Source organism: Cydia pomonella, chromosome 19 (genome assembly GCF_033807575.1).
Source record: "Cydia pomonella isolate Wapato2018A chromosome 19, ilCydPomo1, whole genome shotgun sequence".
Classification (NCBI taxonomy): Eukaryota; Metazoa; Arthropoda; class Insecta; order Lepidoptera; family Tortricidae; genus Cydia; species Cydia pomonella.
Window position 1 is genome coordinate 7,014,153 of NC_084721.1, and position 14,036 is coordinate 7,028,188.

General features: G+C 42.1%; 1 protein-coding gene across 2 annotated transcripts in view; it reads right to left on the reverse strand.

Annotated features, from left to right (window-relative positions):
* Positions 1-1,865: 1,865 nt before the first annotated feature.
* LOC133528537 (probable ATP-dependent RNA helicase spindle-E) overlaps positions 1,866-14,036 on the reverse strand; it is a 48,039-nt gene continuing 35,868 nt past the window's right edge. Inside the window, exons 23-27 of one of the 2 annotated variants that reach the window (XM_061865936.1) lie at positions 6,630-6,752; positions 6,088-6,235; positions 4,610-4,731; positions 4,017-4,241; positions 1,866-3,279 (exon numbers count right to left, since the gene is read on the reverse strand). In XM_061865936.1, the coding sequence (XP_061721920.1) occupies positions 3,141-3,279; positions 4,017-4,241; positions 4,610-4,731; positions 6,088-6,235; positions 6,630-6,752 (757 nt within the window). In that variant the 3' untranslated portion in view covers positions 1,866-3,140. Of the gene's footprint in view, positions 3,280-4,016; positions 4,242-4,609; positions 4,732-6,087; positions 6,236-6,629; positions 6,753-14,036 lie in introns of those variants that run through there. The other variant, XM_061865935.1, reaches the window with a different exon arrangement.

The following is a 14,036-nucleotide window of genomic DNA, read 5'->3' on the forward strand; positions in this document are numbered from 1 at the left end:
TTGTCTTGTTAAATATATTTATTTATACACATTATATACATGGTTAGGGCGCCTTATTCATCTGTACCCAGGCTTCGGCTAACACAGATGGAGGGAGGCAATCACACAGACACTAGGGTTTGCTATACCTCGGTTTTGTCGGCCGAACGTTTAGAGCTTAAATTAGGGTCCCTCACACACACACTCCTCCCTGTAAAAATAGAGGTTCGCCTCTAGTTTTACACACATTAGAATAGGTGAATTTGGGGTAGAGTTAGGGTAGAGTCATTATTTGGGTGTTAGGTTTATTTATTTTCTTTCACATTTAGTTTGATTGTATACAAAACTAAAATCATTAGTTTTAACTGTTTTTAATTACAAAATAAATTAAAATCTATCTTCAGTAGCATATGGATGGGTTACTGAGGCTCGTACATTAAATATGATTGAAGGTTTATATATTTTTACATTGGGTGAGATAGGGGAACAAAGTTATTTGAGGACATACTAAATAATTTTGTTATAGGGAGCTAGTGACCGGCGGAGCAGTTCACTAGTGACAATTGAGCTTTTCTATAACTGGGGAATTAAAGGGTAAATAAAGTCATATTTAATAGACGATTGTTTTCAGTATTCCATACATTAATAGTACATTCAGATGAGTTTCTTGGCGTTTCTTCTCGTCTGAAATTAGGTTACGAAACGTTGGTAGAGTAATATTACATAGTGCTTAGGAATACCTATTAAAAATAAAATAAAATAAAATGGGTATTAATTAGCTTAGAGACCCGTCTTCATCCGGGCGTGACAGTAGATAAAGTATGTTTGTACGTACTATTCTTTGCAATATTTACTTATGGTTACAATGGTTACATATACATATTTTCCTTTAGCTAGCTAGGTTAGCGAAGAGATATATTAAAAGGAAAATATAAGTTTTTAAATTACAAACAAAAAGGGCTTACTACTGTTCACGGTAACTGGTCACGGTAGGGCCCGGTAGGAGATAAATTCTAAAAAATATATATTATTTACTATTTTTTTATTTGTCTAACTAGTGTTAATAAAAATATACAGTAGGAATATTTACAAATTCATAGGATATTTAGGGATAGTTTTGAAAAATCCAAATCGTATCAGTTTTCACATAAAAGACGAAGGGTACTAAGGTTCACAACGTAAATACACTAGACGATCACATGGCCAAATTTATTTATTTTCCTATTTTTATTTAATCCTGGTTGAATTTTAGTTAATTAGTTTAGTAGTAGATGGGGTAAGGTACAGCGCATGGAGTTCATTCGATTGGTTTTAACCTTTTAACCGCCGTAGTCTGATATATAAGACATACAATGTCCAGCTCATTTCGCCGTACCGTTGTTTCGTGTCCGGGGCGGCACGAAAACGCTCGATGAAAAATAAGCGGTTAAAAGTTATTTATGCAATAAAAAAGTAATTTAAGGAAAAATTCAACATCTTATTCCATGCAGGCATTAAGTTTACTACTATGCGATCGAGTGCTACTGTTTAATTATTTACAAATTTGCTAATCGGACAATACACAAGCTAAATTGGAAAATGTGCCTAATTCAATGCCGTAACTTTAACAACAGGTCCGATTTTTTAAGTATTACTTCTTTAAAAGAATGTCACAATCAAAACGACCCAGTCCCAAATCTCGTAAATCCCACAGAGCATGTCCACATAGTTCAATCGTAAGTGAAACCTCTCTATCAAGGTGGGTAATAACAGGAACAGAATTGGCCATTGCTAGACTTTACGTCGTTGCAATAAGGTTTACGTTAGGCCGGTCAACTGTGTCAACGATGGTATCCATGACACTAACTAGTTTCAGGAGGTTTGCGGGCAATTGATAACAATAAATATATTTTAATACTCATTTATTATATAGTTTTGGTCTTATAACATCAACATGAAGAAATATCGTATGTTCACATACATGTCACACCAAATGATACTAGTAACTAGTATAATCGTAATTTAACTTACTACTTATAGGTTTGGTGTAAATTCTCAATTCAGCTCCTTAATTATCACAATAAGCTTCATACAAAAGTAATTAAACTACACATTTATGCAGACATAAAACTAATATGATAGTAATAACAACAAACAAAACAAATGTTAGTCCTAAGAATAAACAAGTAATCAACTGAAATTATGGACGATATAACAAGTACTGAACACTATGGATCAGCAAACTTTTAAAGATTATTTTGGAATGATATAGTAAGATGGGGTAGGAAGACCATAGTTTATTTGTTCGGGGCACGTCGAACGCTAGGATAAAAGGTTCTTCTTACCTCATCTCATCTTACTTTAAAACAGCGAGGCGTAATAAAATGGCACTGGTTATTTATAACATTTGTGACTAGCCAAAAATATATATGTAAACATGTATTATTATATTTACTGTCATAAACTATGAAACGAATTCCCTTCTTGTCCATAAGCTGTTAGTTATAAATTTAGTTATCACTTAATAATCAGATCATAGACAACCATAGTTTATTTGCCCACGCCTCAATTATTCACGTATCGGCAAATATGAAAATAAAATTAAACTCTAACAACAAAAATAGAAAACAAAAGTTAGACTTAAATCTATATTTAAGATAACGGGTCCTATAAATAGCAAATATTTTACTATTATATCCAGGATTATATCCACTTAATTTAGGACCAGCCTCTTCTTTAGTAGGTACTGGAAGAAAACCAGTCTCGTCTCTTCACGGAGTTTTTACAGATAAACTTACTGCAAAAACCATATGGTTAGTAGCTTGTAGCGTTTGGTTTTGTTAGCCAGCCTTACTATACACAAGGAAGAAGTCAATTCGGTGATCAACGATGGATTCTACCTGCACTTTGGCTTTTGATCATGAATATACTTAAAATAACCATTGGTGACGCTGCAACTGTTTGGTGCAGACATGTATAATTAAAGCAAGAAGACCGACAATGTTTAGACAAAATCGCGTACCTCCAATATTTTGTACAGACAGTCTTCTTGCTTTATACGTCCATGGTGCAAAGACGATTGGGCGACGTCAACTAGGTAAACAATAATTGATTATGATGAATTAACTGTAAAAACAAGTACAAGACTATGGTACCATTTCTCGTAGACGCGATAAGACCCTTTAGGCGTTGAAGATAGCAAAGTCCTCCTCCTTTTCCTTGTGTGAGTTGGAGTACAGATGTATGCGCATGGCGTGCGTGGGCATGGGCGGCGTCATGCACAGCGGACATGACAGCTCCGCGCTCGATGAGATCGATGATCTGAAGAAACGACACAAATAATGTCTTGTTCTATATCTACGCGTGGTAATGATGCGATTTAAGTCTAATTCTAAAACAATACTTGTTGGAAAGATTCAGGTTGTCTTGTCATTATAACGTGATACATATATGATTTACACATATCACATTATTTTGAACAGTAACTTTTACAAGCTCTCGTTTAAAATGTACTACTAAAAATAATGAAACTTGTAATTCGGAGATTCCTCGTCCTCTCACTTTGTCAGGGTGACAGCCGCGGTATTCAAATTCAAATATTTTATTCATAAAACATAGTATTTTACATGTCAAAATTAGGTTGGTACATGTAACAATTCATTTACAGAAAATTAGGCACCTAACAGGCCTTAACCGCCGCGCCTTAGGCGTTAAACAAGTATATACATAGTATTTTTTTAATGTCTGCAAGTATTATTTTCTAAGTAGGTACAAGAAAAACAGGTTTAGTTTAAAATTTCACGTCTGAAACACACGTCTCGAAAAATTCGTCAATAGTATAGCAAGCAAGATTTGTTAATAACGTTTTTAGACTAATTGCAAACGCGATATCGCTTTGTTCTAGTTTTAACTCGACTGGTAGTGAGTTATATACTTTTGCACCCATGACACCGAGCGACGTTTGAGTTTTTGCGAATCTGCAACGCGGAGATCTGGCGCGCGGGATCTGTATGGGTGGTCGGAGGTTAAATAGTGTTCGGTGTTTAATGTTGGAATACCTGTCGACCAGCAGGCGCAGCTTGTCGACCTCCCGCTTGAGCTGGTCGAGTTGTTCGCGGGGTATAGGGCGCAGCTCCTGCGGCGAGTGGAGCGGGTAGACCGTAGCGCAGGCTGTTAGCTCGGGCGCGTCGATCTCGAGCAGCTCGTCTTCGGGTACGGAGTTCCACTCCCAGGAGTTGGGGATGGTTTCCGGTTCGCGGTGTTTACGCCGCTTCTCCATTAGTCTGGTAGAAAGAATTTCCTTTTAGTTGTGTTGTTACAGTAGTAGTATTCTACAATAGTACATTACGATACAAGTGCGAAAAATAGGAAATTCGAAACGAGTGGCGATAAATTAAAACACGACCGAAGGGAGTGTTTTAAATCGACATGAGTTGCGAATTACCTATTCGCACATGTATCGTACAACGTTTTACAGTACATATGGCCCTTTAAATGTTCGACACAGTAACATAATATGCTACTTCTCGCACTAGTGCTATAAAGTAGCCCCATATGTACTGTAAATAATGTTTATAAATCCGAGCGAAGGGAGGAACTACCGAGACCACGTGTGATCGTTGGAATTCAAGGAGCTCAATAAGGTACTCACTTGAACAGAATGTCTCGGATGGTGCCGGGGACCTTCTGGCGCGCCTCGTCGTCGATGGCGGGCGTGTCCTGCCCCTCGCGGCAGTAGATCGAGTAGTCCATCAGGTAGCGGATGTGGTTAATCTGCAACATTATTTATTTTCGCTCTGAGGAACTACATTGCCAATTGTTAACGTTTAATAAACAATTCCCTTTGTCCAGCAGTGGACGTATTTCGGCGGAGATGATGATGATGATGATCATCATGAAACAATTTTAGTTTTCAATTTGAAACCTGAGGCAGGGGCCTGGGTCGGATCCCGTATAGCGTAACGTACGTTGCTGACGTCCTCGGTGTCGAGGTCGGCGTCGACGCTGACGAGCAGGTCGTGCTCGGGGAACAGCGGCGCGCCCGCCGGCGCCGCGCCCAGCCCGCACAGCGCCGCGCAGTACCGTATAGGTAGGCAGGGGCCTCCGGGTCGGATCCCGTATAGCGTAACGTACGTTGCTGACGTCCTCGGTGTCGAGGTCGGCGTCGACGCTGACGAGCAGGTCGTGCTCGGGGAACAGCGGCGCGCCCGCCGGCGCCGCGCCCAGCCCGCACAGCGCCGCGCAGTACCGTATAGGTAGGCAGGGGCCTCCGGGTCGGATCCCGTATAGCGTAACGTACGTTGCTGACGTCCTCGGTGTCGAGGTCGGCGTCGACGCTGACGAGCAGGTCGTGCTCGGGGAACAGCGGCGCGCCCGCCGGCGCCGCGCCCAGCCCGCACAGCGCCGCGCAGTACCGTATAGGTAGGCAGGGGCCTCCGGGTCGGATCCCGTATAGCGTAACGTACGTTGCTGACGTCCTCGGTGTCGAGGTCGGCGTCGACGCTGACGAGCAGGTCGTGCTCGGGGAACAGCGGCGCGCCCGCCGGCGCCGCGCCCAGCCCGCACAGCGCCGCGCAGTACCGTATAGGTAGGCAGGGGCCTCCGGGTCGGATCCCGTATAGCGTAACGTACGTTGCTGACGTCCTCGGTGTCGAGGTCGGCGTCGACGCTGACGAGCAGGTCGTGCTCGGGGAACAGCGGCGCGCCCGCCGGCGCCGCGCCCAGCCCGCACAGCGCCGCGCAGTACCGTATAGGTAGGCAGGGGCCTCCGGGTCGGATCCCGTATAGCGTAACGTACGTTGCTGACGTCCTCGGTGTCGAGGTCGGCGTCGACGCTGACGAGCAGGTCGTGCTCGGGGAACAGCGGCGCGCCCGCCGGCGCCGCGCCCAGCCCGCACAGCGCCGCGCAGTACCGTATAGGTAGGCAGGGGCCTCCGGGTCGGATCCCGTATAGCGTAACGTACGTTGCTGACGTCCTCGGTGTCGAGGTCGGCGTCGACGCTGACGAGCAGGTCGTGCTCGGGGAACAGCGGCGCGCCCGCCGGCGCCGCGCCCAGCCCGCACAGCGCCGCGCAGTACCGTATAGGTAGGCAGGGGCCTCCGGGTCGGATCCCGTATAGCGTAACGTACGTTGCTGACGTCCTCGGTGTCGAGGTCGGCGTCGACGCTGACGAGCAGGTCGTGCTCGGGGAACAGCGGCGCGCCCGCCGGCGCCGCGCCCAGCCCGCACAGCGCCGCGCAGTACCGCGCGCCGCACCGCCCGCGCCGCAGCTCCGCCCTGCCGGGGAACAAACACGTTCAAACAGGTACGGGAAAACGTAGCGGCGGGGACTATTGTCGTCGGAGATATCACATCTGTACAACTCTGCTGCTCGGCTTAGACGGGATGTTTTCTAAGCTCAGTTGGGACACTTTGGCTTTGGACGTAGTTTTGTAACACCGAGCATTTCAATACGAATATACGCAAGTAAGTATAACGGGGGGTTTAAACTTATTAGAAAAGCAATATTTTTGTTTCAATTAATATGAAGTCACGCCTGATTACATTAATTATTTCAGCACAATTTAATACGAGCATAGAAAAATTATTGGCGCTTGGAGCGTACGTTCCGTGGCCCTCAACTTAGGGTCGTTGACCTATTGATAAAGGGAGAAGAAGATATGATGCTCACGTGGGACAGAACAGGAGCGCGATGATGGCGGGCAGGCCCGGCACGTTGGGCATTAAGGTCGTATGCCGCAGAGTCAGCTTGTTGCTGTGTTCGCTCTGACCCACATCAGCTGCTATCAGCAACCTGACAACAAAACCATTAGATGTCAATCAAAGGGTCTAGCAGGCTAAGCGAACAAGAAGTGCCCCCAACGACGGATTTTGTCGATATTTCTGGTAGTGTACTGTTAGGTCCTAAGGACCCTCCATGCTTAACATCAGACCTCGATTCTCTTTTGTTTGCGAGTTATTCAGGATAACGTAAAATAATTAGGGTATCATTGAAAGTGTCATATTTTATAAACGATTCAAGTTACGTGAATCAAACAAAATTATATTTGATAACAATAAAAAAAACTACAAAATGCATATTTTTTACCAACATCCTGTCCTTAAACTTCATTGCAAAAAATAAAAATATTTTTTTCCTTCCAATTTTTTTTTTACTTTTCGCGGAGGTACACCTCAAAAAAAAATATGCATGAGTAGCCACTAATTCCCACTACATACACATATAAAAATATTTGCACAAATGTACGTGCTTCATGTCAAAAAAAAACGATTCTCCAATAAGTAGTCACTGGCATTATATGTACAGATAGAAGTACCAGTGCAGTTTGAAGATTAGTGTGTAGGTATACAAACTCTTCTAATAAACCTATTTGGAGTGCATCAACGATGACGTGTCAGCTTTGATAACATCTGACACATAATATTATCTGCATTTGTTTTTTGCATTTTGTAAAAAGGCCCAAAAAGAAAAGCACTCTTGTTGACTATACAATAATGTAATAAATTCAATAGAGGTACAACTGTTATAAAAGCTTGACAATAATTAGTACCGGCCAGACGTCATGTTTCTCGGGAAAATCTTAACACCGCGATCTAGGATTTTCAACACATGGTATAGCGACATCTAGCAGGCAATTTGACAACTAAAATTAACTTCTTGCAAATAAAACTAGGAAATACATACAGAGGTTGGACATTCCGCCCACCAAGGACAATAATAACACAAGTGTCCTTATTTCCGCCCACCATGAGACATCTAACTCTAACAAAAAAACAGAATGTCATGTAACATGGCACAGTGGAAAGAAATTGTAACATGTGATATTCAAAATGTATAAATACAAACTCAGAATTATTACACTGCAATAAGTTTGCATATAAATTGAACCAGTGATACCAAATTAAAAAAAAACCTCAACTTATATTTGGCAAGAAACAAAACACAAAAAAAACTTAACTAACAACCTAAAGTTTCTATTGGCAAAAAACATAGTTTGCCAACAGGTCGTTTGATAATATTCCCTTTGCAACGTAAACTAACTACTCTAGTGATTCCATCCAGACCTGGGTGTTTATCAGTGACTACACCATATAACCATCTTGCTGGAGGCAAGTTATCTTCCTTTACTAACACCACACTACCTACCACTGGCTCGGGAGTTTGATGAGCCCACTTATAACGGTGGTAAAACTGAGTCAGATATTCACGCGACCATCGGCGCCAGAAATCTTGGACCATTTTCTGTGTTAGCTGCCATCTTCTTAAACTACCTACAATGGTACACTCATAGTTAGAGTCCGGGACAAGTACTAGGGACTCTCCAACCAGAAAATGCCCAGGAGTGAGTGGTATAGGATCATCAATGTTGTTACTATTAATTCTTGACATAGGCCTTGAGTTGAGGCAAGCTTCGATTTGAGCTAAAACTGTTGCCATTTCCTCAAATGTCAAGGTGGAATTTCCAATTACTCGTCTAAGATGATGTTTTGTGGATTTGACTCCCGCCTCCCAGAGGCCTCCAAAGTTTGGAGAATGTGGAGGAATCCAATGCCAATTAGTGGAATTTGTAGCAAGCTGGTCGGCAATTTCCACAGCTATGCTTGATCGTTCTTCCGCGTATAACTGCTTCAGCTCACGAGCAGCTCCTACGAAGTTTGTTCCATTGTCGCTCCACAAATCAGCGCAATGACCACGGCGTGCTGTAAAGCGTTTAAAGGCCGCAATAAATCCTTGAGCTGTCAAATCACTGACTGCTTCAAGATGTATTGCTCTTGTAGCCATACAAATGAAAACGCAGATGTAGCCTTTGTAAGAGCGGTGGCCTCTTCCCTTTGAGGTGCGCATGTTTATTGGACCAGCATAGTCCACACCACTCTGAAAAAAGGGGCGATTGACAGTTCCTCGAACTGACGGCAGCTGTCCCATCAGTGGATGTCGCGATGCAGCAGCATAGCGAGCGCAAGTCACATTTTTGCGAACGAATAACTTAACGGAATGATGACAAAATATTTAGATCTTAAGTAATTGAGCATCAGTTGTGGGTTGCCATGCAGAGTTTTTTCGTGCGCGTTGTCTAAGACCAAAGTTGTGAAGTGCGACTTATGTGGAATTATAACTGGGTGTTTCATTTGTTCACTGATTCCAGCATGCTCTAATCTTCCACCAACTCTCAGGATACCATCTTCATCAATTATAGGGTTTAGTGAGGTAAGTTGACTCTTCTTATTAATTGTTTTATTTTCGTTCAGATTTTTCAATTCTTCTTTGAAATGATTCGCTTGAACAATCTTAATACACATTTTCAAAATCTCTTGTATTTCAGTGCTTGTTAACCATAAACTTACTTTTTCTTTTCTAGCACATTTCAAGAAACGTTTACAGAAAGCCAGAATGCGTAGCAGTTTCCACAATTTAGAAAACCTTGAAATAAGTGTTTCTTCGGCATCTGCTGTGACATCATTACCACAAGTATTCACGAAGCATGCTTTAGTGCTTTTTTCTTCTAACTTCGTGTCTTTTATGTTTGGTTTTTTGTAGCTAATTTCTTTATTTTTTAGCCACGACGGACCTTCTATCCAGAGCTCTTCTTTACTCAGGTGCTGTGTACCTCTAGACGCGCAGTCTGCAGGATTATCTTTCGAAGAGACATGGGACCATTGGTGCGGCTCAACTGATGTTATTATTTCAGATACACGGTTGGCAACAAAAGTTTTCCATCGATTTGGACGACTATTTAGCCAAGAAATGACCACTGTGGAGTCAGTCCATGCATGAATGTTTGCCTTGCTGATACTCATAACATCGGCTACTTCAACCAGCAATTTGGTGAGTAACACAGCCCCACACAATTCCAGACGTGGAATAGAAATTTGTTTGATAGGAGCCACTTTAGTTTTGGACGTGATCAGTGACACGTGCACCTTTCCTTCTTCATCTACAGTCCTCAAGTACACAACAGCAGCAAACGCTTCATTAGAAGCGTCGCAGAATCCCTGAAGTTCCGCAGTCACATTGGATCTAGCGTTGTTCCACCTAGGCAGCTTGAATTCGGTAAGTTGGTTTAGACTTTCTCTGTAGTTTAGCCAATTCTTCAGTAATTGTGGTGGAACTTCATCATCCCATTCGATTCCCGAAAGCCACAATTTCTGGATGAAAATCTTAGCCACTATGATCACTGGAGCTAACCAACCAAGTGGATCAAACAGCCTTGATATGTCAGATATGACACTTCTTTTTGTTACAGGAACTTTGAGTGGAGGAAGCTGTACCGAATATTCAAATTCGTCATTTCTGCGATTCCAGACCAGTCCCAGAATTTTCATGACAACGTCTATCTTCAACTGGAGACTTCCTTCCTCTTTGACATCAGATTCTTTCATGTAACGCATTAATTCTTCATTATTACTGCTCCATTTCTGTAATTCGAATCCACCTTTTTTCAAAAGTTCATTCATCTCTTGGTACACTACTTTACCCTCTTCTACAGATTCACACCCTGTTAACAAATCATCTACATAAAAATGCTTGAGGACCCTATCAGCAGCATTTGGATACTGTGATCCTTCATCGTGGGCTACTTGCTGAAGAGCACGCACTGCGAGATGGGGTGCTGATGCCGTACCAAAAGTGACTCGGAGCAGTCTCAAGTGCTTTATCTTCTCCCCCGAGTTTTCACGCCATAGGATGCGTTGAAAATCTACATCGTCTTCGTGCACTTTCACCTGCCTGTACATTTTAACAATGTCTGCTACCAGACATATAGGATGGCAACGCCAACGAAGGATGGTATGACGCAAAACAGGTTGCAGAGTTGGACCTACTAATAGGTCTTGATTTAAGGAAACGCCATTAGAGCCAGGACAAGACGCGTCATAAACTACCCGAAGCTTTGACGTGGATCTGTCATCTCGGATGACAGCATGATGTGGCAAGTAAACTGCATCTGGGTTGTTCTCCTGTTCTGGGGGAACTTCTTCCATGTGTTCTAGCTCAAGATATTCATTGATGACATCTGAGTAGCGTTTCTTCATTTCAGGATCTTTTGCGAACCTCTTTTCTAATTGGTTGAGACGCCTAGTTGCAATAGGCACAAAGTTTCCGTGTTTGCAACTGGGATCTTGATCACGAAATGGTAGTTTCACAATATACCTACCTGTGCTATCACGTTCAGTGGTAGCAGTAAAAAATTCTTCACATTTCTTCTCGTCTTCAGTGTAATGTTGCTTGGGATCTGTCGTATTGTGGTCAGCCTCGAGCTCCCAAAATTTTTTGAGTAACTCATTTTCATCTAAATGAATGTGGTTAACGCTAACGCTGTTACGAATTTCCGACTCACCTAAGTGAGTTGGCCCTGAAACGATCCAGCCTAAAGACGTTCGCTGAGCGATGAGTGCTCCCTGTGGAGCTTTGATCATTTCGTTTAAAAGTATTTGACCGTACACCTCTCCTCCTAGGAGCAAGTCGATTTTGCCGGGAATGTTGAATGTGGAATCTGCTAAATTTAATTTAGACAGTTCAGACCACGAATCAATGACAATACGTTTTCTCGGCCGATTCGATGTTACCTTGCCCAAAACATGAGCATGCACGTTCACTTCAAAGTCAGGTTCTAGGAGTGATGAAATTTTTACCTTTACCACCGCCTTAGAGTTCACAGGTGAACTCTCTTCACCGCCTAGACCCGTGACTGTGCTCTTGTGGGAAACCTTGTTTAGTCCCAGCAGTTGTGCTGCAGACTCCGTTATAAAAGAGGCTTCCGAGCATTGGTCGATTAAACATCTGAGGGTTATACCTGAACCTGTTTTCGACTGAGCTTGAACCAAAGCCGTTGGCAAGAAAACTTGCCCACGACTGGTCGAAAAACAAGTTGTTACATTATTGGGCTCATCACACGATAATGATGGAGCTGTTGTTGCATGTGCAACAATACTGCCTTCAACCGATTGAGTAGGTTTGACTTGAGAATCGGTTGCTTGAGTGCTAGTTTTTGGGTGCAGTAAAGAATGATGTTTGCGCTTGCAAATTCGGCATCTAGTAGATTGGCGACAGGAATATACGTTGTGACCTGAACCTAAGCAATTGAAGCAAAAATTACCGGACTGGATGAAATCACGTCGAGCATCAACATCGATTTTTGCAAAACCTTTACAATTAAACAATTTGTGATTCTCTGAACAATAGCCACAAGAAATTTCAGTGACATGATGCACTTTAAAGTTGTTACTACATTGTGCATTGGGTTTCTTTGAAACAAAGCTAGTCTTCGAAGATTTCCCATCAAAACATTCGAGTGCCCTAAATCGGGTTTCTAAAAATTCTCGAAGTTGGTTGAGTGTGGGCAAATCTTCAGAAGACTCGCTAACCTTAAGTTCCCACTGTTTCCTAGACTCGTTGTCTAATTTAAGACAAATTATATGAATCACAATTATGTCCCATGTATTTGTGTCGATGCCTAAGTTGTTCAATCCATTTAAACACTCATTTGTAGTGTCCAGCAATTCTTTGAGTGCATTCGCGGACTCTGTCGTAATATTCTTCTGACTCATGAAGCGTTTGAGAATGCAGTTAGAAAGATACTTCTTATTATTATAGCGCTTTTCCAATTTCTCCCAACATGCGCTGTAATTATCCTGCGTGATCTGTACGTGACGGAAAAGCTGTTCAGCTTCACCGACTAAATAACCTTTCAGGTAGTGCAATTTTTGGACGTCGTCTAAATCTCTATTCTTATGGATGAGCGACGTGAATAGATCTCTAAAGCTAGTCCACTCAGAATAATTTCCTGAAAACGTAGGAATTGAAATCTTTGGTAGCTTTACCATCACCGATTTGCCTTGATTAACATCAGACTTATTCTCAATTGTGGTAGACTCAGTGCTCTTTCCAGGAATCGAAACATTTAGTTTGTTTAAGGCAATCTTAAGATCCGACTTATAATCCATGAATAACTCTTCCGCATTAGAATATATGTCTTCAGTAATATACTCGCTGAACTCAAGTGTAGTAGACTCTTGAATGATTTTAGTATGAGTTGACACAAACTTTTCCCATAAAGATTCTAAGGTTTCTAATCTTGTGCTAAGATAATCTACAGAGTTAAGCCGTTCCTTAGGCGATTTTTTAAAGTTAGTGTTAGCCTTATCTATTCTCAAATACAAGTCCTGTTGCACTTTTATAAGAGCCTCCATGGTGAAATTTTCTAAGTGTTTGGAACTTAGCAATATCTAGGCAAAATTGGGCGTGGATTCCCCGTCGTTCCACTTTCTTCGAAACTATTCTAAGTCCAAACTTGCTACGAATTTTTCTATGTCCAAACTTGATGAAATTTATTCAAAGTCCAAATTTGTTGAAATTTCACTAAGTTTTTGACAGTTGCACTACTTAATAATTTAATGTACTCACGGTTGCCACTTCACTACGTCACACATATAATCCGCTTACGTCATACTGCTGCTTCTCACCGCTGACGTCACGATGCATTTGCTTACGTCACACGCTGCTCCGGGAAACATAGGCTCTTCTCGCCTTAACACCGCTGGCAGCAAACCACTACCTTTCCCGGCGTCCGTTGGCCCGAAGTTTACCGAATCCACTAGCCGAACTCATCCGGCTCGAAGGACCATGTAAAAAGGCCCAAAAAGAAAAGCACTCTTGTTGACTATACAATAATGTAATAAATTCAATAGAGGTACAACTGTTATAAAAGCTTGACAATAATTAGTACCGGCCAGACGTCATGTTTCTCGGGAAAATCTTAACACCGCGATCTAGGATTTTCAACACATGGTATAGCGACATCTAGCAGGCAATTTGACAACTAAAATTAACTTCTTGCAAATAAAACTAGGAAATACATACAGAGGTTGGACACATTTTGTAGTGGAAAATGGAAAACATTAAATGCAAGTCTTGTAAAAAAACATTAAAAAATATCCGTGGGAAACAAAAATGCATAGAAACAGAGCAAGAGGCTGATTTATATAGCAAATGCAGTAATATGTTAATTTGCATAAATGATTTATTGTGTGGTAAGTGTCGACTTATAGTGTATAAACATAAAGCAGTAGGTTGCAGACG